The 26,586-nt window shown below is 42.9% G+C and overlaps 2 protein-coding genes across 3 annotated transcripts; one reads left to right on the plus strand and one right to left on the minus strand.

Annotated features, from left to right (window-relative positions):
* The first annotated feature begins 1,577 nt into the window (after window positions 1-1,577).
* COQ10B (coenzyme Q10B) lies at window positions 1,578-16,161 on the plus strand. Of its 2 annotated transcripts, none has more exons than XM_076342295.1 (5): window positions 1,578-1,660; window positions 5,595-5,741; window positions 7,213-7,405; window positions 10,599-10,700; window positions 13,734-16,161. In XM_076342295.1, exons 1-5 carry the CDS (start codon window positions 1,578-1,580, stop codon window positions 13,899-13,901), a joined length of 693 nt encoding a protein of 230 aa, XP_076198410.1. In that variant the 3' UTR covers window positions 13,902-16,161. The 2 variants fall into 2 exon arrangements, with proteins under 2 accessions (XP_076198410.1, XP_076198411.1); XM_076342296.1 differs by lacking the exon at window positions 1,578-1,660 and adding an exon at window positions 3,010-3,037.
* Window positions 16,014-26,458, minus strand: HSPD1 (heat shock protein family D (Hsp60) member 1). The gene is made up of 12 exons (XM_076342293.1): window positions 26,334-26,458; window positions 25,217-25,392; window positions 22,028-22,280; window positions 21,388-21,470; window positions 20,581-20,676; window positions 20,176-20,269; window positions 19,595-19,763; window positions 19,195-19,294; window positions 18,031-18,276; window positions 17,490-17,664; window positions 16,713-16,891; window positions 16,014-16,621 (listed from the first exon to the last, which is right to left on the minus strand). The coding sequence occupies exons 2-12, from the start codon at window positions 25,388-25,390 to the stop codon at window positions 16,469-16,471; spliced, it is 1,722 nt and encodes a 573-aa protein (XP_076198408.1). The 5' UTR covers window positions 25,391-25,392; window positions 26,334-26,458; the 3' UTR covers window positions 16,014-16,468.
* Window positions 26,459-26,586: the final 128 nt, after the last annotated feature.

Raw genomic sequence — 26,586 nt, forward strand, 5'->3', positions numbered from 1 at the left:
TCTGTTTTTTATCAAGTTCAATATGAAGAACATGCTACAGGACAGCCTATCTGAAAACCACCATACCCTGACGTGATAAAGAGCTGCTCCAGTTAGTTTCAGTTATCCAAATTGGCGGTGGTGTTCTTTAATAATTAGTGGTTTTGCTAATGGCAAGGACACTAAGATAATTATAAGGAAAACTTTTCTGAAGAGGGTGTATATGTGGACTTACATAGTAATCTTCTCCCTTTCCATGCATTCAGCATTCAACTGCTTTAACTAAAATAGTTTAATTTACATCGGATGTAAAATTCTAGTTGCATTTAATTGAGTAGGAATGGGCTCATCACATGGTTGAAGAGACATTGTTGACATTGTATCCAAGCTGTTTTTCTAGTGTGATACAGCCCAGACACATGTTCAAGTTAAGACTGTGTAAATACTTATATTTCATAGTATAACTGTCTCAGTTCAAGATTCCCAGTCAAGAGTTGAACACTCCACCAGTTACTAAGTTACCAAAAAAACCCAAAACCTATTTTATGGAAATAGATTTTGCAGACTCACTTTTAAACAACTTCTGTGTAGCACATGATATTACATATAATATGAAACGTATGATGAGACAAATGATATTTAAACATTAGTTCTTCAATTGCAGGATAGTTGCAAGACACGCTTTCATTGAAGGAGGCTGTATTTGAAAGGTGAATCATGAGAGAGCATAAGTAACAACACGAGTTTTTTGTTTCAATTTGTAGTGAAACGATGCTCTGTGATTATAGCCAGGTCTACGGAGCTACCAGTGAGTTTTAACGACGTTGATTGTTCTCAACTTCAGCCTGCATCGAGCAGAAGCAGGCTGAGCGCCTGACGGCTACACATCTGCGTGAGCGGCCCTCTGCTGAGGGAAGGTGAGGCGACGCGCGGGATAAGCGGGTGCCCCGCACGGAGCGGGAAGGCCCTGCCACCCGCCCGGCTGGGTGCCAGGGGGCCCTCCTAGGCCGCCCCCACCGCGGAGGGCTCTTACCCGGCTGCTCCGCGAGCTCCTTCCGCCGCGGAGGCTGCGCTCCCGCGGAGGGCCCACAGCCTGCGGCTGTTTTGGCGGGGAGCCCGCCCGGCCCGGCGCTCCCAGCCGAGCCGCTCCCGCCCCTGGGAGGCGGTCTGTCTGTCTGTCTGTACTAACCCCCTCCCCCCTCCCCCCCCGGTCACGCGCGCTACAGGGCGGCGGGGGGAGGAGGCGGGGAAGGGGCCGGGCCGCCCTGGCTGCTGCTGCCGCCGTTCCCTGAGGCGCTGTGGGGGGCACCCTGTGCGCACAAGCCCAATTATAGCCGTGCGCGGGGCTCGCGCGCCGCCGGGCCAATCAGGCGAAGGGCCTCTCCCCCCTCCCCCCGCGCGAGCCCGAGCTGTCTCGTGACTGCGCGCGCCCCCCCTGCCAGCGCCGGCCGGCGGCGGGGCCGGCCCGCAGCGCGTGACGCCGGCCCCCGAGCGGCGATAGGCGGTTGGGCCGTGCCGCGGGGGCGCGGCTCTCCGCGGGCGGCCGTTAGGCAGCGCGAGGGGGCGGGTGGGGCAGCCGGCGAGGAGCGGGGCCCGAGATGGCGCGGAGCGGCCGGACGCTCGGCAGGGCGCTGGCCGGCGGGCTCGCCGCCGCCCCGCCGCCGCGCACGGCCGCTGTCAGGTACGCGGGGCGAGGCGGAGTGACCGCGCGGGTGACAGCGCGGGTGACAGCCAGGGCCCCGCCGCGGCTCCTCCCACCGCCGCGGCGAGTGGCGTGCCGTCCCGGGGCCCCGCCGCCGCACCGCCCCTCGGCGCGCCCGGCCGCCCCGGCTCCCTTCCGCCCGCCGAGCGGCCTCGCCGTAGCCCCGGGGCGCCGCGGCCAGGGCCGGGCCCGGGCCCGGGGGCGGGTGGGGCCGCCTGAGGCGCGCCGTCCCTCGGTATGCTCCAGAGTGAACGCTCCCGGGCGCCCTGCAGCCCGCGGGGCGGTGCCGGGCGAGCCCCTGGCCGGCTCGCCGCGCCCGGGGGAGCGTGGCGCTGCCCGGTGCTGCCCCGGGGAGAAGCTGGTGGCTTTGGGGAAGGGGAGAGGGAAGGCACTCCCAGGTCCCCGCCGGCTCTGCGTTCCGCGGGGGCGGCCGAGGCGCCCTCAGCTGCGGTAGCAGTTGGCTCCTTTCAACACGGCCAGTGTGGATGGAAGAACAAACGATTTTCAGATCATAAACTTGCCTCTTCTTTGCCTGAGGCGGTTGCATAACTTTGAGCAATCCGTAAAAGAAATGAAAAACTTGAGTAAAACGCCCAGATGTTTTCCACTTCAGATAATGCAACAAGTTCCTTATCCCCTGATCACATGTAAGGCTGGGTGGAACAACTTGAAAAACAAAATATGCTTTGGGAGAAGAGCTGATCTTGTAACTGGAAGAAAAAGAACAAGCAGACAAGAGAGTGTAATATGAAAATCTTAAGAGGAAAAAGGGTTCAGCTGTTACTACTGTTATGGCGGTGCTGCTGTGTTTCTTTGTTAAATTCAAAGTCTTACTGTCATCCTCGTAAAAACAGTGAAAAGGCGGAATAGAGATTGGTTCTTGATGTCAAATTTCAAGCAGTCATTTGACATAATGGTTACTCTGCAGTGGTATAATCTGTCATCCTACTTGGACCACATTTCTTACTGTATATCCTTTGTGGTTTAATCTTTAGTATGTGTTTGCAATATTAAAATAGTTCAATCCTGGTAAACAAAATTGCTATTTTTCAAATAATATACGAGAGTCCTGAATTGAGGGCAAAATCAATTACTGGAAAGGGTGTGCAGTATAAGGAAACTCATTAAGTAACTGGTTGCAACCAAAGTTTGAAAATGTTTCCAGTGTAAGCTGCAAGAATCTTGGCAGCTGGTTTTAAGCAAGTGCAAGCTGAATCCAAAACGGTGCTGTATTATTTGTAGCCTTGAAGCTGGGTATGCTTTCACATCTTGCAGTTGTCATTGGTGTACATTCTGTACCTGTTGTCAACTCGGCGGACCCCTTACTGTGCTGAGTAGCAGACTTCAAGGACTCAGGTGGTAAATTAGTCTTTTGTGCTTATTCAGACTGAGATGCTAATGAGGACACTTGTTGGCAACGCTCATTTTTTGGGATGTGAACAGCTGTTGACAAGGAATTTGAATGAAATCAACTCATGTCTCACAGACCATAAAATGGCCATCAGATATCATTAAACTTATGGAAGTAACAGTTGGGATAACAGTAAACACAACTGCCCTGGCATGCTCTTACCGCCAATTTCAGTTTGTATAGTCAGGAGTTTGAGATCCCTTCTTTCAAAAATACATCAGTCTTTAGGCTTAGAAAATTTTGTGGCAGTTAAAAATAATCACTGAATACAGATCACTTACGTATGTATACCATACACCAGTAAATGCTTCCTTTTCAGGTCATGGAAGCCAGGTGATGCTGTGATCAGTGCCCAAATGTTTAGAGAGAAAGCAGCGAGTGGCAGGAATTGAATGATGCCAGTAAGAGCAGTATGAGTGGATATGGTTGTATTACTGTCAGAGGATAAATACAGAGGTGGCAGGTGTGTCTGAATACTAGTATGGACTTGGCTTTTCTCCTGTGGCCTTGATCAGGTTCACAAAAACATGTGTGTCAGCCCCTTGAAATCTGTGCTTTTATGACTTCTTGAAGAGGTATGCTTTCCTGAACTGGGACTGAGCCCAGCACATTCTCGTTGCATCTGTTTTTCTTCAGATAAAATCAGGAGAGAGATGAATTCTCACCATGTTTGTTAGCATTATAACCTCTTATCCTTGCCTTCCTTGAATGGCAATATAGTTGTGAAATGGACATTGTCTTACAGCAGCTAAAAGATTATTTGTGGAGATTGTTTTTCAGCCTTGTAGCTGAAACAAGTCTAGATAAAACTGTGTGAAACACTATATTGGCATAGCATTACAGTAAAAAACAGACCAAGAGAAGAAACCTGGCAACTAGTTTGGACTGTGTACTATATGTAGCCCCAGATGGAGAAAGTCATTTAAATTAGCTTTCCAGAATGAGGTCTGGTCCAAACATTTGAACACTTTCTATGAATCTGGTTGAGGCAGCTACAATGTTACTGGCACCCTTCCAGCTTTTCTGTCAAAGCAATGCTTTTCCTTAACAGTCTTGTCCAGTCTGTGGGGAAAAAAACAATGTCCACATCCTCTGAGATACAGTTGCAAACATTTGCAGAGCTTGTTGTCTAAAGACTTTCAAAGTCGACCTAATCTTTCTTAGTTTTGACACCATGCTTTCGTCCCATCTTAAGTAATTCCTTTTCAACTGCAGTGATTACAATCTGTGTTGTCAGTCATCTTGCTTCATGTCACAGTTGCTTATTTCTTTTCTGAAGTGTCTGTACAGATTGTTTCTAATCAGCTGCTGCTGATTATTATTTTCCTCTAAACTCAATACCAATTTATTATTTGCCTGTCTCCTAATACAGTGACCATATAAGCTAATGTGGTCAGTCCCGGATTATTACTGTGTTTCTTTAGAATTCAAAGCTATGTTGATTTTTAAAGAACATGTTAATAATAATTTTAATTGTTTGAAATTAGTAACTGTAATTTGCTACTTTGGTGGTCAGTAAAAAATGCATCTATCTGTTCATTGTGTTTAAAAAACACCAAAACAACAAACAAACCACCAAACAAGCCTAATGCCAAGTGGGAAAGGTTGGTTCCATTTTTGACTATGCGAATCCAGAAGTACAGTCCTGATTGTTTAATTAGAGAAAGGACAGTAAAAGACCTAGGTTTCTCTTTAGCTTATGTTTGTAGAATCACTGACAGCAAATAGTGGCATTTTTAACTTCCTGGTGCCAAAAATCAGAGCTTTTGAGGTAACATTTTGTGTCTTAACTGACTTGATCCAGGCAAAATCAATAATTTAGCAGAACAGACCAATTAATCACAATGAATATTTGTTAGATTTTAGTGTAGATGTTCAGAAACAGAGAACACTGAGGTGCAATCTTAGAATTACTAGCATTTTTAAGGTAATTTGTTAAGTTTTATTTATGAAAACACTGTCCAAGGTTTTGCATGATATTTTCTGAAGGGACTTTTGAAAGCTGGGTAAACAATGCACTTTCTGAAAGGACTTTCAAAATGAAACTGTCCTTTTAAGAGACGGATGGCAGCAGAGGGATTATAGCAGAGTTCAACTTTGTATCTCCAAGTGGAACCTTCTCTTCTTTGTGTATTCCAAAAGGGTAAAGTATTGTGGTCTATGCCTTGATTTTGCTATTAAGAAAGCCTGTTCTGCAAATTAAGTGCATATGAGGCTTGTACACGAACTCAGGCTGCCATGAAGCCAATGTTTAATGAGGGCCTTTGTATTTTACTCTGCCAGGTACTTTTCTTGTGACTGGAGGCTATTTTTAGTTTCTCCTAGGGAAAAATAAAAAGTCCCCCTTGTGCTTTTAACAGTTTGTATACTGTTACGAGCCTTTGTTTTTCTGTCTGAATCTGATGTTTTCTGGAATGTTATAAAACAGATTGTTTGTCTCGCCTGAATGTGCTGTTATTTATTTTGCTGATAACACATCTAAAAGCATTTTCACTGTTCCAGGCACTTGGCTTCTTGTGGTATTCTGATGACCAGAATTTCTCCTTTGCAAGTACCTGTAATGAGCCATACCTTTTCAAGAACTTTCTTCAACATTGCTGCTCCACTAGTAAATAAAAGAAAAGAATATTCTGAAAGAAGAATTATAGGGTTTGTATAGAAGTGTGGAAAGAGACTTTATACGCTTACCAATTTTGTGTTTGCTGTGATTAATCCAAAACGCTAGAAGTTCCAAGACTGAGCATCCCTGAAGACACATGCCCGATGACTCTGCCCCATTGGAGACTAGGAAGAAGTTTTGACTTTCAGAATTTGTAGAGATCAGGCTTTTCCAGTCTGAAATTGAGTATAAAAAATGTAGGAACCCCAAACCCTTGCCCCATAGAAAGAAACAACAGAAATAACCCTTCAATTCCATGACAAAACAAAACCCACCCTGAAAGGGAAGAATACACTATTAATTTCATCTGGTGAAATGGGAATAAACCAACAGGTGTGAAAACTCTCAGTTGGTTCCCTTCTGTCCCAAATACATGTTAATGTTTGCACTTACATTATGTTGTACTTCTCACTTCTCGAGATTTTCTTCTTTCTTCAAAAGAAGAAAAATAATTGTGTGATGAAGAAACTTAGGCACATAGAAAAAGATTTTGAAATCCTGTTTGCCTTAAAGCTAGTAGGAAAATGCCAGTTAATTTAATGAGACTGGGATCTGCCCACAGTTTCTGGTCCACAATAGAATGAACTATTTGTTTATTAGCATAATTTTGTTACTATGCTTAACATTCGTGTATGTGATAGTTCTTGAACTGCAACAGATTTTGTATAGTCACTTAAAAAGAGCCTTTTTCCAATAATACTCACTGTTAAGTACTGTTGAACATATGCTTCATTTTAAACACAGATGGAATTAAGCATACTTCAATTCTTTTCTGAGTCAGAACTAAAAATTAAAAACCATAGCTATGTAATACTTTGCCACGTTACAGTAGAATCAACTAAAATGTTGCCATCGTATTCTTTCATATGATTTCAATACCCTGCTTGAGCAGGGAGGTTGGACAAGATGACCTCCAGAGGTCTCTTCCATCCTCATCCATTCTGTGATGCTGTGAGGTATTTCCATTGCATGTGTTTTTTAATTAAGCTTTTTTTATTTGGGCTAAAATAAGGAAAGTAGTGCTCCTCTATTTAAACCTTATGAAATAAAGTACTTCAGTTTTGGTACACCTTTTCTTGGTAGCCATGAAGTGTGGATTCTTTATGTGGAATGTCTAAGATCTACCTCAATGAAGACATGGCTATGCTGGAAAAACTGTTTTTTCCATTTGAAATGTATGCATATTTACCTGATATTGCAGAAAGTAGCAGACACCAGGTTCAGTGTTCGCTAACTTTACTGCTGGATGTTGTGTGGTGTTTTGCATCTTTATGCAAAGACTTCTACCAGTTTATTACTTTTTTTTCTCTTTTTAATTTCCAAAAACAGTAGTAGTGTTTTCAGGTGACTGTATGTTCACCTTCCAAACTGCCCATGCCATTTATACCATCTTTGAAACTTTTTAATACTGAATTTGAAGTTAAGATACTTTGTAACTAATGTTCATATTTCTGTTTCCAGGTATTCTATGCAGGAAATGTATGAAGTTGTTGCTGTTGTGGAGAATTACAAACTATTTGTTCCTTGGTGTAAAAAGTCAGATATATTATCGAAGCGCTCTGGGTACTGCAAAGCACAGCTAGAAATAGGATTCCCTCCAGTAGTAGAGAGGTATACATCGGTTGTTACCCTAGTGAGACCACACTTAGTTAAGGTAACTTTTTTTTTTGTTTTCTTAGCTGTAACTTTCCGTAACTTTTGTTTGTTGAAATTCAAATAATTCACTGGTGCTTCAAAACAAAATTGATGCTGGAAGTGCTTTGTGTGGCTCAAAACTTGTGTTGCTTTTGTTTAAAGACTTAAGTTAACTGGAGAGAATTTGAATGTGCTTTTAAAACATAAGCTGCCAAATGGCAGGAGGTGGGGGGGAATTGCCTTTTAATTTCCTTTTGCTGGAGAAACTAGCAGCCATTAATGAAAGTATACTGTCCTGGTTTTGGCTGGGATAGAGTTAACTTTCTTCCTAATAGCTGGCATAGTGCTGTGTTTTGGATTTAACATGAGAATAATGTGATAACGCGCTGACGTTTTAGTTGTTGCTGAGCAGTGTTTATACTAAGTCAAGGACTTTTCAGCTTCCCATGCTCTGCCAGCGAGGAGGTGCACAAGAGCTACAGGGAGGGGGCACAGCCAGGACGTGGATATTCCATACCATGTGACATCATGCTCAGTATATAAATGGGGGGAGTTGGCAGGGGGGCGGTGACCGCTGCTCGGGGACTGGCTGGACATTGGTCAGTGGATGGTGAGTGGTTGCATTGCTTGTTTTTCCTGGGTTTTGTTCCTATCTCTCTCTCTTTTGTTGTTTTCCTTTTCATTACAATTTATTACTATTTTTATTTTATTTTATTTCAGTTATTAAACTGTTCTTACCTCAACCCACGAGTTTTCTTACTTTTGCCCTTCTGATTCTCTCCCTCATCCCACCAGGGGAGAAGGGTGAGCAAGCGGCTGTGTGGTGCTTGGTTGCTGGCTGGGGTTAAACCACGACATACACCATTTTTGTTTGGTTTTGTTATAATTTTGCCCAAGCCTCTCTAAATGCAAAATTAATACTGACTTAAAAGTTATCTTTGACAACTGTAGCTTCTGATGCCTTAGCAAAATTGGTAACTGTCATTGCTTTTCTTCTGACAATTTTAACTAGCTAATCTGAGAAGTCTTAAACTTAAGTGTAGGATCTGCTGAAGAGCTTGTTATTCAGTGTATTGATGAGAAGATAGAAGAGTGGATTTAAAGTCCATTTTTTAGAATTAATTTGTTCAGAAGAGAAGCAGTTGTATTTCTCCTCCTTTCAGCTTTTCAAGAGCAATAATTAAAAGAAAAATGTCATAGGAGAAATTTTAAATGACGTCTGGATCTTCTAACTAGTTATATGTTCAAATCTGTTTTGGTTAGGAACAGCTCAGAACAGATTCCTTACAGCAAAGCTGCCTCTCCCTTCATGTGGCAGATCTTGGCTATTTTTTTGAATAACTAGTGGAATTACAACAGTTGATTGCTGTTTAAGATAATTGTTTGGATATCCTATTTCACTATTCTTTTCTAGGCTTCCTCTTAAGAGACATTACTCAAAACAGAAACTGGGTTTCTTAAGTACAGGGGAGACATGAATTGGAAAGGGAATATGCAAAGTGCCTTTATTCAAGGTACTTACTGATTCTGGAAAAAAATATATCTTTCTCCCTTTCTTAAGAAAGTTGAACAGCTACAATAGAAAATCTGCATTTTACATGCTGACTGCTTTCCCTTTCTGCTCTTCCCTGTCAAGACTGGCTTTTTCCTTTCACATAGCTATCAGACTGGCCTACCAACTCTTTTTACCTCTAATTCACTCAAAAGAGGATTTCTTGTCTCAGAAAAGATCATGAAAGTGGTGAGGAGAACCGTTTCTTTAGATTTCCTCCTCCTAGATTTATTAGCGTTTTCTCTGCTGGGATTATTTTTCCTAGAAGTTTACATTATGTTCATACAACTGTAGGAATATTTCTAGAGAAGTGACTGTGTGTTTGGACTACTTCACCGTCCTCAGAAATAACTCTGGGCAAAGGCAGCTTGCATGGTGGTCTAGCATAGCAGGCTACTGGGGGCGACAAAATGAGCACAGGTTTGTTGCTTAGGGCAGCAGTGCTTGAGCAATGGAAAAATCAGACTGGTAGTAGCAGCTCTTGCGGCAGAGGAAAGCACGGAGTAAGTTTGCTACTTATAAGGTTGGGAGCAAGGGGGACACACTGGCAATTTTCCTATTCTTCCTGCCCTTTTGGCAGCAGCAGGAAAAGCAAGCCCAGCTCTTTGTGTCTAATCTTCCCTCTACTCCTCCCCTTTCTGTTGTAGAAGCATCAAGACACTGCATCTCATTCCTGGGCAGAAAAATGTAGGTATTTTTGTGCTGCTGATTAGTCTTTGAGATAGCTTACCTTACCACGACTTTCAAACCACAAGCAATACCTATTCATCGTGGGTAGTCTTGTTGGAGCAGAGCTGCTTGTGGTAACAATAAGACCTGTAAACAAAGAGTTAAAAACCCAGAAATTCTCTCTAGAAATTCCAAGACAACTGAGATCATGTATTTCGATGATTTTGAAGTATGTGTCTTTCAATCTTTTTCTATTATAAATATAGCCACACAAAATTGGCTATATGTGCTAAAAGCAAAATGAGTGAAAATAAGGACCTTATTGTCATGAAAACTATGAAGACAACTACTGCAAATACTTTTATTGTTTTAAAGTAGGATTGTATGCAAGCACTCCTGAAATGTTAGCTCAATACGGCTTGCTGGTAACTAAAAGCCAATGTATGAGCTGATTATGAACTTGAGTGTATAGTCTTACTGACTTCATGGTAGCTCCTGATGACAATAGTATCTTGTGACAGAAGATGTTTGGAGTTTGTCTTCAGTCAGGTTTGTTTTGGTGCTAAGCATGCCTATAGCCCAAGACTATCAGTCTGTATATCGGTACATAAAACATTCTATACATGCAATGAAAAAAAACCCAAAAACCCAAACCAGTAAATATCCATATCCTTTGCTTAAAACAGTGTTGTTCAAAATTCTAGTATATAGCATTAGCATTATTTTGGTGTTCTATGCATCCTGCTAGAGATCTGTTTTATGACTCTCAACTCAAAAATATTTCCTCTCCCTTAAAAGGGATTCAGTTACTTTGCTGTAAATGATACTGTGCAAATAGGATCTTATACTGGCTGCACTATAAGAATAGTTTTAACTATGCCATGACCTTCACTGTTTAACAAAATGCAAATGCAAACTTCAGTAATACCAATTTGCCTGTACAAATACATCTGTAAAAGCCTAATTGTAGCTGTTTTAAACTTTCTTTTAGGCATCCTGCACTGACGGAAAACTATTTAATCACTTGGAAACAGTGTGGCGTTTCAGCCCAGGTATCCCTGGTTATCCAAGGACATGCACATTGGATTTTTCAGTAAGTATTGCTATTAAGACTTCCACACGCTTGGAACAAGGCATAGAAACAGTATCTTCAGCTGTGGTTTTTGGTGGTTTGTTTTGTTTTTTTTAGTGGCTGGTACTATTTTTTTTTAAACATATACGCATGGAAAACAAGTTAGTTTTAGTCACTACTATAAAGAAAAAAATTTTTTGCAGACTTTACCACATGGAAACCACTGCAGCGTCCTTCAGAGTCAGCAGTCTTCTGTGAGGTGTCTGCCTGTCATGAAACAGTCTAGGGATTGGTATCTCTCACCATATGTCTCACCGTACAATTCTAAACATGCTGAAGTTTTTAGACAGTCAACTACAGAGGAAGAAATACTAAACATACTTTGCTATTTCCTTTAATTTCTCTACAACCTAAGTGTTCTGGGTACCAGAAAGTAGGTATTCTCCCATCTGTCCTGTTTGGCCTGTAGTTTGGTCAATTTTCTGGCTTCCAATTTTATTCTTTCATGTATTTTAAGACTTACTCCTTCCTTCTATAATACAGGTATAATAGATTTTTGCTGTCTTTCTACTCTATGATGGGATGTCACTGCAGCTCGAGACTATCGCTCTTTAAATCCAGTGTCTGATTTAGCCTGTTACTCCTAGGCAAGTTGTTTTCCACTCAAGTTATCGCTTTTCCATTTTGTCTATTTAGTCTCTCATCACATTTTTTTCTTACATTTTATAGTGTTAAGAGTAAGTGTTGCATTGAGCACCTAGCTAAGCTGGGGTTCAGAACAGGCTACAAAAGTACATAGAAATGGGTTGACCTTGCTGCCATCTACTGGGATACTCTGCTTTAAAAATTGTCTTCTGTAAATAGGAAAAAGAGCTTTTGGAGTATTTGTATACTAGCACATTAATCTCCTTGGGTTAATAACTTTCAACTTATTGCTGTTTTGCACTTCATACAGTTCAGCAGTAAAAAGGAATCTATAGGTACTCACAAAAATACATTTCTCGTGGGATTTGCCAGTGATGTTTGCATGTTATTTGCTTGTGGGATTTGAATTTCTCCAGGCAAATAAGTGCCAGTTCTTGCTACTGACCAGTACATAAGCTAGCTTTTAACCCAAGCCATAAATCAGTTGATTTATGATTAAACCCTGTAATCTAAATACTGAGTTTGTGAGGAAAACTCCCCCCTCCGCCCCATACCAAAGCCACCTTTTGACATTTCAGGTCAAGAACTTCAGTTAATGGGAGTCAAAACTGGACTTAAAATGGACATTTTCACTTTCTTGGGGAAATGCTATTGATAATTCTTATTGCTTACCCCATTTTGAGGTAGCAGAGGCAAATGTAGCCAGCTGAGCAGGGGGTTGCCTCACAAAGGCAAGTCCTTACGGACTCTAACCCTTGCTAGTTACTCACCTGCTGTGTTACTTGCCTCTGGGCCTGTGCAGATAGGGATGATAAGCATTTCACAACAAACTTCTCAAAACATACTGTGCAATTACAAATACTTTGGAGAGAAAACTTTGATTTCAAAAATGCTCATTTGCTTTAGAAAATGTAATTTGAGTTTTGAGTTATGCTGGTTCCCACAAGCTACTGCATCACTGTTTTGCCAGCCTGATGCCGGGAGACATATACATACAGCTCGGAACTGTTCTAGTTTGGTTTCAGTTCTTAAATGATTTGGTATATAGATTGAAGCACAACACCATTTTTACCATCTGCAAACTTTGTAAATGTGTACCGTACCTCAAGTTTTTACATAGTTACTGAACATGATGCAAAACTCATTATCCCTGCTCTGCAGAACTCTACATGCTCTACATGACAACTCTCAGACTTTCAAAAGGCACATTAATGTTACTGATGCTTGAGGTCAAGCAAATGAAAATGAAGCTACACCTGGCTTACAGTCCAAGTAGTTTGATTCCTTCTGTGCTACTGTTTCGCATTACACATAAGCAACTTGAGAGAAGCTGTATTTGGCATTTAATCTGCTGATTTCTCAGGAATGACAAAAATACTTAAATCTCAATCCAAAACACATGCTGTAGCAGGAGTGATAAAATCGCAGAAGAGCAACCTGTTTCTTTTCCTGAAAATTCTGTAATCATTTTGGGAAACTGTGTATTCCAAAACAATGTGATTCCATGGCCTTAGGGGAATGTTGTTTAACTAGACCGAAGGCCAGCACAGCACAAAAGCATAATTGAAGGCTATTTAACATAAAAGTGACTGTTTCTTTTGAGGTTGAAGAAAGCGGACTCCCTGACTCCCTGTGCCCTTGCCATAACTGTTAACTACTACAGTAGCTTCAGTTTAACTGTAAGCTTCAGTAGCTAAAAGAAAATGTAGACGTTAAGTTCTGAGCACTGCAGTAGGAGGCCCGAGGGCTTGGTACAGAGGACTTCACCAGTATGTCTGTGCTCTGACACTGGCTGCCGGTGTCAGGACGGCGAAGGTCGGGAGCGGGAGGTGTTCGGGTGGGAGGTATGGCACACAAAAGCAAATTTGTAGCTTTGGTCAGTAAATTGCTCTTGTTTGAACATACCATAACTACAGCTACCAAGATGGAAGGACTGATTCAGAATGTTGGTATTTAATAGGTAACTATTTCGAGCTGCTTTTAAATGCCTCTTGGGTTTGCTCCAGCTTACCTGTAAGTCTGCTGTCTTGCCATGCAGGATTTTCTTCAGACTTGTGTCCCCAAGTGTGAATTCAGTAGCTTTTCATTACCCCAAATCTTTTACTTATGTTTTGTGATGCATCATTTATTAAGTAAAATACAGTTAGTTTAGATAAATGGAAATGATTACTTCAGGGAACTGAACAAAATTATTCTTCTAATGGCAAAGCCCGGGCAGAGAGTCCTCTAACCAAGGAATAAGGCTTTTCTTCAGACACACTCACCCCTAGTTCAGTTTTAACTGTTCTTTCTCCCACGGCTTACTTCCAGACTAACTGGAGATTCTTTAATGAAGTTGTCCATTTGTAACAGCATTTTACCACAATAATAGATAGAGGGAAAACAACTCTTCTGTATTTTCTTAAACAGGTTTCTTTTGAATTTCGTTCCTTTCTACACTCAAAACTCGCTACGCTATTTTTTGATGAAGTGGTAAAGCAGATGGTAGCTGCCTTTGAAAGAAGAGCATCCAAACTCCACGGCCCAGAAACAAGCATACCTCGGGAGCTAATGCTTCATGAAGTTCATCACACATAAAAGGGAAAATTGTAACAGCCTCTATTATAAACTTGTTTGTACGCTTCTTTTGTACAAGAGGTGCCATGCTCCTCCTTTGGGGCATCTAGTTCATATCTGAGCTTTGTGTGATTTTATGCTGCATGAAACACACCTGTTCAGCCAGATGTATATAGAATGTTCAAGCTGCCATCAAGTGCAACTTAAAAAAGTGTTATCAGTAACAGACAGTTGGCAGCTACTGTAACACAAGTATCTCAGGCTGCCGTTTATTAACTTGCCAAATGGTTTGTGTAGTCACAGTGCAAGTTCTGCCTTATCCAAGCCTAAGTTTTTGGGTTTTTTTTCAGCATTGTCACATATTAACTCAAGTTTAAGTTATTAGTAGTGTAAATGTAACTTAACAGCATCAACTCAGCCAACTCTGGCCAAGCCAAGGGAAACTGACATTCTAGCTTTGGGGAGCATGGAACAGTTTGTCAAGCATTGACTAGCAGGTGCTTTTAATCCAAATGAATGACAAGGGCAAGTCAGGAGTCTCCAGCTGCTGTTGAGTTCTGACCAGCAACTGCAATAGAAAAAACAACACAGCCTGAACACTCTTGACTTTTCAGGAATTAAACGTAAGGGGTACACGCAATGTAAGGAGTACTACCATTTGAGTGCAGCAGTTTCGGCTATGGCCGGTGGTTCTCTGCTGTCTGGGCTCCAGACACTGGTGAGTTTGCAGTATGTTTGGCAGGCTGAACTTGCCTACCTGCTGCTCTGTCACTGTTACACATTGCACTTCGGTTAGGGTAGACAGACCTCACCTAGTGCAAACAGCTCCCAGTTCCAACACAGCTTTAAACCAAGTCAGTAAATGTTACCTCTTTGAGAACTAGGGCACGGATGCAGGACATTCTGTACCACAGTGCTGTCCTCCCTGGAAGGAGGGAACCAGGTGCCCTCCACTTGCTGCAGACGAGCACACTCAAGGCCAGTTGTCATTAAAAAACATACAATAGAGACCTAAACCTTAGTTTCTAGGGTTTTTTTTCAGTACTGTGCTACCATTTATTTATCAGTCCATTATGATGGTACCAGCCATCTTGATTATTCTTTTTCAGTAGTTCTAGTCCTTACATTAATATCCTCTATCCAGTCTCTGAAGAAATGTAAGTGAATAGGTGCTACCTTGCATTACCAAATTTCCTTACTGAAATGAGGTAAATTTTTTGGGTCAGGTGTTGAAGCTGGTCCTTTCTCCAAACTGTACTAACCATGTGGGTTACGGACACGGTAGTGTATTAAATAACATAGGAAGGTCTGTTTCAGGACAAAGACAGCCTTGAAGCAGTTTCAGACCATTTAGATACTTTTACCAGAAAGAGCAATTGAAATGTCACACATCCTATCTGTGAAGGACAGTTCTTATTAAAGGTAGGAAGCTGGGGAAAGTCACAGCTGGATTAAGAGGTCTGTTTTAGAGCACTTTTGTTTGTTGAGACAATCAGAGACAAACATACACAAGTTTGGGAACACCATTGTTTTGAAGTCTGGAAAGCAGAAAAGACTGCACATCAATGTCATTAGCTGCATCAGGTCAAAGAACACAGTAGGTGGCAAAGCAAGCTGTCATTTTTAAGGGTAAAGAAGCATCTAGTGCAAAATAATTCAAACTAAATCCTGGAGCCCACTACCAGAAAGCTGGAAGACAAGGGTGGAAGTCTCAGGGCAAGGAGGTAACCACATACTATGCCTGAGCAAGAGGAACATTAAGAAAACCCACAACCCTTTCTTAGCAAAGGTACCCGTTTCCTACCCTCAGGGCACTTTCCCTCCCCCAGTACTGTGAAAGGTGCACTGGGCCTTTTCATGTGTTCCAGCACGTGAAACAAGCGGTATAGACATAAAGCCAATGCACGTGCCTTCTTTTCATAGCATTGTTTAATATTTCAAGGAACTGCAGTGTCAGTTCAGCCGAGATATTTCTTACCAAAATTAAAGTCGTCACTTGTATTTCTGAGAAACATTCTAGACAAAGGAATGCTTCCTGGAGGTAAAGGGCCTGTCCTTTCCAAGCCCAAGTGTCAGGTTTCTAGTAAATCTTAGAAGCAGCAGGCTTTGTGCACAGGTGAATAAGGTGATACATTTTATAACTTTTGAGCAGTTTGTTTTATTACATAAAGGTCACATAACTGTATATTTGCCTACTTTGTACACAATTGTCTAGTCTCACGCACAGTGGCTTCCAAGTTCTTCCTAGTACTGGCAAGCACCAATAAATTCTGAAACAGAATATCAAGTGCCTTTAATTAAGTTTAAATCAGGACCTTGGTAGATGGATCTTGCACCCGGTTATCAGGAATGTACAAATGTCTTTATTCAAAAAATACAAAATAAATTATCTGTAGGCATGGACAATGACTGTAAACAATTACACGTGTGTTAAATGAAATCCAGTAACTGATGGTTACAGTGATTCTTTTAAACACCAGCCTCACGTCAGTCACTATCCACCCTCTCGCACCGACATCTGAAGTTTTCAAAGTCAGAACTGTCAGTCTTACACAGCACAGCTCACGATGCATCCCTATTCCCAGGAATCAGAACATGCCGCCTCCCATTCCTCCACCCATCCCACCCATTCCTCCCATTGCCGGCTCTCTTTCTTCTTTAGGAATTTCGGTCACCACTGCTTCTGCTGTTGATAAGAGAGACGCGACACCTGCAGCGTCCATCAGAGCAGTTCTCACAACCTAAAAATAGGAGAGAAATAACTTAATACCTGCTGACTATCATGTGAGCTGGGAGGAAGGAAAGCTGAGAATTAAGACTATTTTAGGTTACCTTCGTTGGGTCTATGATTCCTTTTTCTACCATATTTACGAAGTCCCCAAGCATTGCATCGTAGCCAACTTCTGATGGACTCTGCAGAATTTTTTCCACTATCAATGATCCTTCAACGCCTGCATTCTTTGCAATAGTCATTGCTGGGATTTTCAGTGTTCTCTTTATTATTTCAATGCCTGTAAGAAAAAGATGTTTAGAATTACATATCGCATACGCTGCTCCTCTTGCCAAGGCATGGCTTCGTGTGCTGGAGATCAATACAGAGCGCGCCCTCTGAGCAAGAGCATAAGCTGTTTTTATCAGTTCCAGGGAAAAACGTTCTCTGCTACTTGACATCTGTCAACAAATGAAGTCATTGTGGGATATTCATGTGCATTTTGGTTTTAATTCTGCAAAAGTTAGTAAGGAGCATTATTATTGTTACATGGCACAAAGCATTCTTCCATTTGATTTGCCACGCAATCTCTTATGCATTCTAGATTTTATGTCTGTCTGCAGTGGCTGTAACAGTCAACTCAACTCTCCTTTAACAGTCTGCAATTCTTTGCAGGGGGTACTGCTGCTTTGTTGTTACTGGTTCTTTCATATCCAAGTCAGGGACGCAGTGAAAGCTCCTTCCCACTGTAAAGCAGAGACCGCCATACCAAGGGGATACGAGGTTCTAAAGATCAAGTAACTAAAACTCACTAAAAGCAATCTGTATTTTATCTTACAAAGCCTCAGAACAGAAAAAAGTCTATTCTTAACACTTCCACACACATTCAAATAACTTACCAATTTTCTGATCTTCATTGGCTGGAGCTAAAGCATCTAATGCTGGAATGCAGCGAAGCAATGCACAGCCACCACCTGGAACGATGCCTTCCTCTACAGCAGCACGGGTCGCGTTCAGGGCATCAGTAACTCTGTCTTTCTTCTCATTCACTTCAACATCACTTGTGCCACCAACCTGCAACGAGCAAGCCACACGTCAAGGTCCACACAAGGAGCCCGGGTGGGAGAGCACCGCTGGCTATGGAACTGCTGCCGCAAAATTAAACAGCCAGCTTGAGTCGTTAACTGAAAAGTGCCAGAAAGCAAACCCATGGTCTCCCATACTGGCAGAGTTCTTCTGTACCTTAGCACTCGAGAAGCCTAACCACACAGTTTTAGTTGATTATTTCATCAAGTTCTTAATACCAAGGTGTAGCACTGTAGTAAGCCAAATTCCTTATCCAAATCGACTGCTAAGATTCTGAGACAACCATGCAGTAGTATCTCAGATTAGCAATAAAGGACTGATACCGCCCTTTTCCGGAGAAGGTTGACTTCTCACCTTCAATACTGCTACTCCATCAGAGAGTTTGGCCAATCGCTCATTCAGTTTCTCTTTTTCATAGTCACTTGTGGTAACTTCTAGCTGTTCAATAATTTCTTGAATACGTTTTTCAATTTGAGCCTTTTCACCCTTCCCCTTCAGAAGCATGGTGTCATCTTTTGTCACAATGACCTCTCCAACTTTACCAAAGTCATGAGGCTGAATATCTTCCACATTTAGGCTCAGACCCTCTTCTCCAAACACCTGCAACAAATTACGCAAAAAGTTGGAATTCACAGCTTCTCCATACATGAGTTTTTCATTTGTAGACACGCGAACACATACAGCAGGCTAACAGCGCAAAACAATCACACTACTGCAGCCAAGTTGAACGAAACTCTTCCCTTCTCCTAACAGAGTCCAGGCATGCAGGTACCTCACGGAATAGGGAGCTGCTGCCTTCTCATTCATGACAGACTAATGTAACTCACTGATTCAAAGTGCCTGGAAAGTAGAGTTGTGTTACAGAGTCCTCCTGCTATTTTGCGAAGTTATGAATATTGGCACTAAATTGACTTTAGAACAGAGTTCGCTGGGTTTGTCACTTTGTGCTCCAGTTCGCTTAAATGCTAAGTTTCATTTCAAGAACCACCTCTGGATCCCAGTACCATGCTATGATTTTGAAGCATGTAAAAAAAGCAGCATAAAGGGACACTAATCAGCACATCAACTATTTGAGAAGTTGAGTATAAAGGAAGATTACCCAGTCTATTCCAAATATTTAAAAGAATTATATTTGCCATACTCAAGTCTGGGCAATTATGAGACGGTTTTGCAAGGCGGCAAGAAAGCTTTGCTATCTCTAAGAAATTTCCTTGATATTCCTGCTTCTCCTTGACAACCTAAATGCTGCAAGAAAATTGTGTGTAACGTCAGTCAGTTAAAAGGACATGTTACTCATGGTTGGTCAGGCCCATATTACACAGCAATGATCAAGACCTGCATTTAAAAAAGATATGAAGATTCAAACATTAAGAGTTACTGTTACATTTGTGAAAGAACAGGACGCAGCCTGCAACACAGCAAATACAAGCCATGGACCTAAAAATACACGTTCTTTTCCTCCTTAAATACCATTAACATTTCTTAGAGCAAAAAGCCAATTAAAACATCATTACTTACAGCACCACCAGTAGCAATTGCCATATCCTTAAGCTGGTTTTTCCTGTTGTCACCAAAACCTGGTGCTTTTACAGCAACCACCTGAAGACCAACCTTCAGTCTGAAGAGAAGAATTCAGAGAGCAATTATTTCAGTACAGCTCTAACAATCAAGCAAACAGAGATCTTAATGAACTGAGCTGGTTTTGCTCAGAGGTAGTTAGGTAACAGCTGAAATTGTGTCCGAACTGATGTGAAGCATGGCTGTGTACAAAAGCTGCTGTTTCTTCGGTACTGTAAGAGCACAGACAACAGTTCTACACTGTAGCAAATTCAAATACACACTTTTGTATGCATTCCTTTAAAAAGGGATTAAAAAAAAAAAGCAGTATTTGTCTAAACATACGGATTTTAAGCCTCACCTGTTCAAGACCAGAGTGCTGAGGGCTTCTCCATCAACATCTTCAGCAATAATGACCAAAGGTTTGCGGTGAGCATTGGCAATTTCAAGAGCTGGAACTATGGACTGTACACTAGAAATTTTCTTTTCACTGATTAAAACATAAGCGTCCTGGAATTCACATTTCTGCCCTGCAGAAACAACATGCATCAACTGAACAATCCGATTACAAAAACATATCAAGCATTCTCTTAAACTTAAGGAGCTACTGTGGAGCAACTGTTGCACATTTCAACAGCATTAAAAAAAAAGAGACACAAAGTGTTTTCTCCAAGACTCCACTGTCAATTCTACATTGTTCTGGAGTGTTGCAGGGCCAGCTTGATGTTAACATGGATGCTGTCCACACTTAGCAGAGAAGAAAAACCACCCCACAGACTACAAGTTTTTACCAAGAGTTTAAAGCTTCTGATGGGGAAGGACGCCGCTGTCGTATTGCCATGGTACCTAGTATAACAGATTGTGAAGTCTTTGTAACAGGTACCATTATTTCTAACTTACAAGAGCCATTGTAAGGTATTTGACGTGTCATTCTTAACTCACCTTTGGTTGTATTAATAAAATATGGAGAGATGTAGCCTCTGTCAAATTTCATACCCTCAATGATTTCCAATTCATCGTTTAGAGTTTTTCCATCCTGTTTAGATGCAAGAAAGTCACATTAAAGGTCCCTTATTTACTACCAAAAGCACAAGTATATTTTTAGCATACTACGCACAACAGAATGAAAGGCTCTGCGCCACACGTCAGTGTTATGTGCTTCTCTCTTCAAAATAAAAGGATTATAAGAGGGAACAGCAATCAAACCCTGATATAAGGGAGGCTAAGGAATTATGGTGGGATACCGTATGTGAGCAGCAGCAGCTACATCACATGCCACAAAAGCCAGCCCTAACTGGAGAAGAGACAGTCACTTTCCACTTAGTCCATATGTTGGCCAGTTCTTACCTTGACAGTGATTACACCCTTTCGTCCAACTTTTTTCATCGCATCAGAGATTATATTGCCAATTTCCTGATCTCCATTTGCAGATATTGTGGCAACCTAAAACAGTAAGCCATTTAACCTCATTTCACAATACAAGTGATTTGTTTCCTTGCTATAAAGAAAATCAGAATAACCATCTTCAATCCTCATGTTTCCTGACAAGACGGGGCAGCTGACTGTAGCACACCCACACCAGGATCCAAGAACTCCACTGGAAGGGCTAACAGCTCTTGGGCAGCTCAAGCACAGGGCCAGATCCCGTGCACTGTGCTCATGCAGCACACACGGGCCATCTGAATCTGCGGCCATGGGGAGAAATACGCCATGAAGGCCAACACAGCTGGTGCCCGAGACCCAGCTGGGCATCCACCTCAACCTGAACCTCCCACAGCAGATCCACAACACTCCCAGAAGTCTGCCATCACCTCCCATCCACAAACACATCTTTGCTCTTGCCAATTCTTCCCAAATACACAAATTTATGTTTTAAGACCGCATTTTGGAATGCAAGATGAGAAAAACTACCTACTTCTGAACTAACTTCTAGCAGTGTAGTTGAAGGCAGAATACTGGGAATTTTCAATAACTCAAGAAAATGAAAGCATTACCATGAAGATCATTCAATGAAACATACTCTGAATCTTTATATACAAAGAAAAACACTCTCGTGTCACATACCCACAACCTAGATCCATTAAACCTGACTTCACAAAACTTCTTCTGAAGAATAGCTATGTAAAGTTGCTTTAATTTTTTTTTTTTTTTTACCTGTGCAATTTCTTCTGGAGTTGTAACAGGTTTAGACAGCTTCTTCAGTTCAGCTATGATAGCATCAACTGCAAGCATCACCCCTAAAGATGAACAGAATTACTTGTGAGTGAGCAAAACAAGGTATACAGCACAACGTGCCCCCCGCCCCCCAAAACAGGTTAAGTTTCAAACCAAAGTCCACACTGCAAAAATGCACCAAGTTTGCATGTTCAAAAACAAGTGACCAGCAGTTCTAGTTCATATTGTCACTTGTATACCTAGCGATAATTTTTTGGAATTGGTGTGACATACTTTCTGTCATGATCAACATTTATGGCGAATTTATTTACATGGCACCAATAAATTTATATACTTATCAGAAATTAATTAAATGCAGAAATGGCTTTAAATGGAGTTTACCTATGACAAATTAAACAAGTTAACTGCATATAAAATAGTAAAATTATCAGAAGAATGAAGACTTGTTCAGAGCAAGTAACGTAACAGAAACAAGTGGATTCTCTACACATTGCTCTTCATATAAAGCTTTATGTAGCTCTTCAAAAAGAAGGCAACTTATTCAGGAAGCCAGTCAAATTTGGGATATGAAAAGTAAAAAGACAACGATTAAGCATTAAAAACAAGGGAAAAAAGTTACCCCTCCTGATTTCTACTGGATTAGCTCCTTTGCTGATCTTCTCAAAGCCTTCCTTGGCAATAGCACGTGCAAGTACCGTTGCAGTAGTGGTACCATCTCCTGCTTCTTCATTTGTATTGTTGGCAACATCTTGAACTAACCTGGCTCCAATATTTTTGTATTTGTCTTTTAAGTCAATTGCCTTTGCTACTGTCACACCGTCTTTTGTCACTTTGGGACTTCCCCAGCTTTGTTCAATAATAACTGTTCTTCCCTAGGGTGACAAAGAACAAATATTAAATCAAAGCCACATAAGCCACAGCATGTTACTCTAAGAGTTCAACTGAAGACAAAGATCCTTTTGCACAGCCACAGCTGAACAGAAACATCACCTCGCACAGAGCTTTCAGCTGGGACTTTTTTCAAGCACACACATTACCAAGGTTCTGAAAAACTGGAAAAATGGCTCAAAGGTTTTATACTTTCACAGAATGAGGCTTCATTCCCCAGCCACAATGCTTAATACCACAGACTCAGAAGCCTGCAACTAAGACTACCCTTACAGAGGAAAAGAATTGAAGAGATTTCCTCTAGCACTGATGTTTTCCCCTAAAATTAAAATATAGCAACATAATGAACTAAATTTGCAAAATTTCCATCAAATCACAATAAAAAGTCTATGTGATTGAAAAATAGTAATACAAAGCTCAATTCGTTGCACATTCCCGGGGGGGAGCGGGGGGGAGAGCAGACTTGCAAACCTTATTAGTGATTAGCAAAGAGAACTGAGAATACTTAACAAACTTGTGTTAATGTGTTGCAATAATTTCTCAAACATTGCAAGTTAACAAGCCTTTCTTCTCTCAGCCCTCACTTGTGTTCAACTAAAAAACTGGACTATCCTATGCAACATATACAGACACAGTTAATATGGGAAACTATGGACTGTACAGGGAACACAGGGCAGATACACCTGCACAAGAGGACTGCTTGTTCCCAGATGAATTCAATAGCTTTAATGGCTGCCCCAATCAATCATGTTCCAGTTTTAGCTGGAAGCAGCAGAAATGCAAGAAGCCACCTCTGGTCCACTGCTGCCCTGAAACTCTTCAGCTATCCTGACAGCTGGAGCTGTTGGAAGAGGGGAAGAGAGAGCAACTGCCCCACCTCACCACTGTCACTCCTGGCTGACCTTGCACAAGTCCCCTCATCTGGCCTGTCAGGTCCAGCTCGGAGCTGACCACTTTGGCTCCTGCCGAGACACTGCCGTAGCTGATCAAAGGCCAGTGAGGCTTCAGCTCCAACCAGAGTCTGGATCATGTGCCAAGCAAGCTAGCTAAGGACTCCCATACAGCATGCTACCGCTATGGTGCACTGTGTTCCTCGCTTGCACAGAGCCCACTCACATCGGCCTCAATGATATAACTAACTTTGGATTCCTGCCATGCACGAGGCCATACTGCTTCTGAAGTACAACTAGCCCTAGAAGCTGCAAAAGAAATGTTAAACTTCAGTTGCTGATGTTGAACCTGTGAAAGAATTTACATAATTCTAACTCTGTGCTATAAAACAATTATGCCAAAATAACGCATAGCCTGACTTCTTACTGCTATTTCGTTTGACTTGCACTTCTCCTAAATCTAAAAGTGGTTCAAGAGTAAGAAAACTCTGGAGGATCCTGCTACTGATAAGTTCTTCATGTAGTCTCTTCCTTGTTTTGCTTAATTTTATTCTCCATTTTGACATGGTCTTATTCCAAATGTTTGTTTGGTAGCTATAAGGAGAGCAGCCCAACAAAATCTACTTATATCCAATCACATTAAAGGACTTATATTTAACACTTATCTGTGTTTCTGAAAAAAGGAACACCACCAGTAAATACACATGCATTTTGAATGGTCCTGCATACCAGGAATCCAAGCACCCGCATAAAGTAGTTCTGACAAAGTAATCAACATGTTGGCAGCAATATCAAAAGATTGCATGAGACTGCAAACCACATTTCTTTAAATATAGAACAGTGACAAAGGGAAGTTTCCTCACCAGAGTGATACTGTATTTTTTAAAAATACTGGAAGCAGAAACAGGCATTACGGTACAATCCCTAAATTTCTACAAATGCATGGAGAACGGCAGATAAAGGGAGAACACTGGAACAAAACCCCACAAAGTTACAGCAAGTTGCATCAGGAACTGCCCTTTAACCAGTGCATTAGAACTATGCTTAGGCATTCACAAAGTAGCCTGATCCAAAAAACCAGGAGTTAAATTAACTGACTACACTTAAACTTTGTTCCTTTATGGAAAACAGCCACAGCTTGCTGACATCACTGTTCCTTAACCTTCATCTGCTCAGCTTATAGCATTTTTGCCTTTGAATAAAGCTAATAGAGCACCAAAACTGTTCAAGAAATACATGAATGAATTTTACAGAGGCCAAGCAGCCTTGAGAAGAACTACCACGCATATGCTGTTATTACATGGAACAGACATTCCTATAAGCCCAAAGAAAATCAGTATCTCTTCCTTAAAAAGGAATCTCATTTCAAGCCTTACCGGACATTGCATGACTGTGCAGAATACAGTAGCTAGTTTTCCAAAAGATGTACAACTTATAGGGAACCAGACACTATATTCTGTCCTATAAACAGCATAAATGAATGCCACTGCCACCGAATTTCACTTAAGCTCATAACATTTACCAGCCAACTGAACACTCAACATTACGCTTTCAATGTCTCTTTCACCTTGTTAATACTAAAAGGTAAAGTGATACAAAACTGTAATTTGTAAACACACCCCCACAAAAACCGCAACAAACCCACATGCTAATTAACCCACCTCACGATATAGATAGTTAAATTACCTACTGCATTGTTGCAGACTATCAATTGAGCCATGGTAACCTATTATGCACATCCCCTTAACCTTCAAACTGTTTAAACAAATATACCGCACCTTTCACAGTGATCCAATTCATTTTACTTTGTTACTATGAAAAGCACATGCGCTATTGTCATGGTTCAGGTGACAAAAATGAGAATATGGCTGTGTGCAGTAGTCTGTCCATACCCCTACACCTTTGTGTTACAGATCTGCAGACGGCAATCATGCAGCTCTACCGCAGGAAAACTAACAACTGTTTTCTACTACGGTGTTGTCAACCAGGTCAAAGTGTTAACATAAAATAAACACAAAATCTTCCATTACCTTTGGCCCCATGGTGACAGCTACAGCATCTGCTAGAAGATCTACTCCTTGAAGCATAAGAGCTCTAGCATCTGCTCCAAACTTAACATCTTTTGCATATGCTCGTGTTAGATGGGGGGCGAGTGCTCTGGACACAGGCCTTATCTGACGGAGTACTGTAGATAAACGGAGCATGTCTAAAAGATTAAAACAAATCCAGAGGAAAATAGAAGCATTATGTATTTGCACAGCTACTTCCGGAATAAAAGAGGGGAAAAGGATTCAGGGAGTAAAGCAAGCGACCGTGAAGTTTTAGTTTTTCGACTGGCTGAAATAGAAACACACAAGCAACTGCAAGTAACAGGGCTGGGGAGCCCAGATCCTCAAGGCAAGATCTGGGCTGCAGCAGCTCCTCACCGAGCAGCCTCCAGCAACTCCGAGCTCCTCCCGCCGGCCCCTCCCTGGCGGTAGGGCGGGAGACCGCGAGGGCACCGCGGAACACCGGCAGCTCCGTTTGCCAGGCGGCTCCCCCCGGCACCGGCTCGGTGTGGGGGGCCGCGCACGCCAGCAGCTTGCAGCGGCGCTGCCGTTCCGACGGGCGTCCGGGCGAGGCTCCCGCGCCCGACTCGTCTCGCAAGGGCAGCCCGCACCGCGCGGCCAGACCACGGGGGGCGAAGGGCCGCGGCCGCCGCCCCGCGGCGCGACAGGGAGGGGTCCCGGGACCCTGCCGGACCCCCAGGGCGGGCGGGACAGGGCCTGCGGCCACATGTCTCCTTCCATCAGGACACGCGCAGCAAGGTCAAGAGCCGCTCGCCCCCTGCCGCCAGCCCGACCGCGCTGCACCGCCGGGGCCCCGCCGCGCCGGCATGGCCCCCACGCGGGCGGGGGCCTCGTTCCAGCCGGCAGAGCCGCCGGGCGGGCTCACGAGCACCCCGCTCCCCCTATTGCGCGCGGGCGGCCGTTAGCGCCGCGCGCTCCAAACAGGCCTGGCCGTTAACCGCACGGGCACCCCTCCCCCCCCCCCGGTAACGGCTGCCGCAGGGGGAACGGGCGGGGGACAGCACTCCCGGCCCGCTAGCACCCCCTCTCCGGGCAGGGCAGGGCAGGGCAGGGCCAGCTGCCGTGCTCCCGCGCTCACCTGCGGGCAGCGCGGGGGTAGCAGCAGGCGCCTCCGCCGTCCGGACTCAAAGCTGAGCGGGCAGGTCTGCGCGCAGGAGCGGGAAGGCGCTCAGCACTCACTGCCTCTGCTCCGCCCCCGGCCAGGCACCGGCCCATGTGGGGCTCCGCACCGCCCGGCCCGGGAACCAGCATAGCCGCCGCGGCCCCGCCTCTGGCGGGAGGAGGGCGGCCACGGCCGCCCACAGTCCTCCTGCGGGCCTGGGGCGCCGGCC

This window comes from Aptenodytes patagonicus, chromosome 6 (genome assembly GCF_965638725.1).
Source record: "Aptenodytes patagonicus chromosome 6, bAptPat1.pri.cur, whole genome shotgun sequence".
Classification (NCBI taxonomy): Eukaryota; Metazoa; Chordata; class Aves; order Sphenisciformes; family Spheniscidae; genus Aptenodytes; species Aptenodytes patagonicus.

Excerpts from the sequence above, each read along its gene's own strand:
- HSPD1 (XM_076342293.1), bottom strand. The coding sequence starts at position 25,390 with ATGCTCCGTTTATCTACAGTACTCCGTCAGATAAGGCCTGTGTCCAGA. Across the intron at positions 21,471-22,027 it reads TCCAGTAGAAATCAGGAGGG|GGGTGATGCTTGCAGTTGAT; the intron begins GTAACTTTTTTC and ends GTTCATCTTTAG. Across the intron at positions 19,295-19,594 it reads AGCACTCTGGTCTTGAACAG|ACTGAAGGTTGGTCTTCAGG; the intron begins GTGAGGCTTAAA and ends TCTTCTCTTCAG.
- COQ10B (XM_076342295.1), top strand. The coding sequence starts at position 1,578 with ATGGCGCGGAGCGGCCGGACGCTCGGCAGGGCGCTGGCCGGCGGGCTC. Across the intron at positions 1,661-5,594 it reads CCGCGCACGGCCGCTGTCAG|GCACTTGGCTTCTTGTGGTA; the intron begins GTACGCGGGGCG and ends TCACTGTTCCAG. Across the intron at positions 5,742-7,212 it reads TCTGAAAGAAGAATTATAGG|GTATTCTATGCAGGAAATGT; the intron begins GTTTGTATAGAA and ends TTCTGTTTCCAG.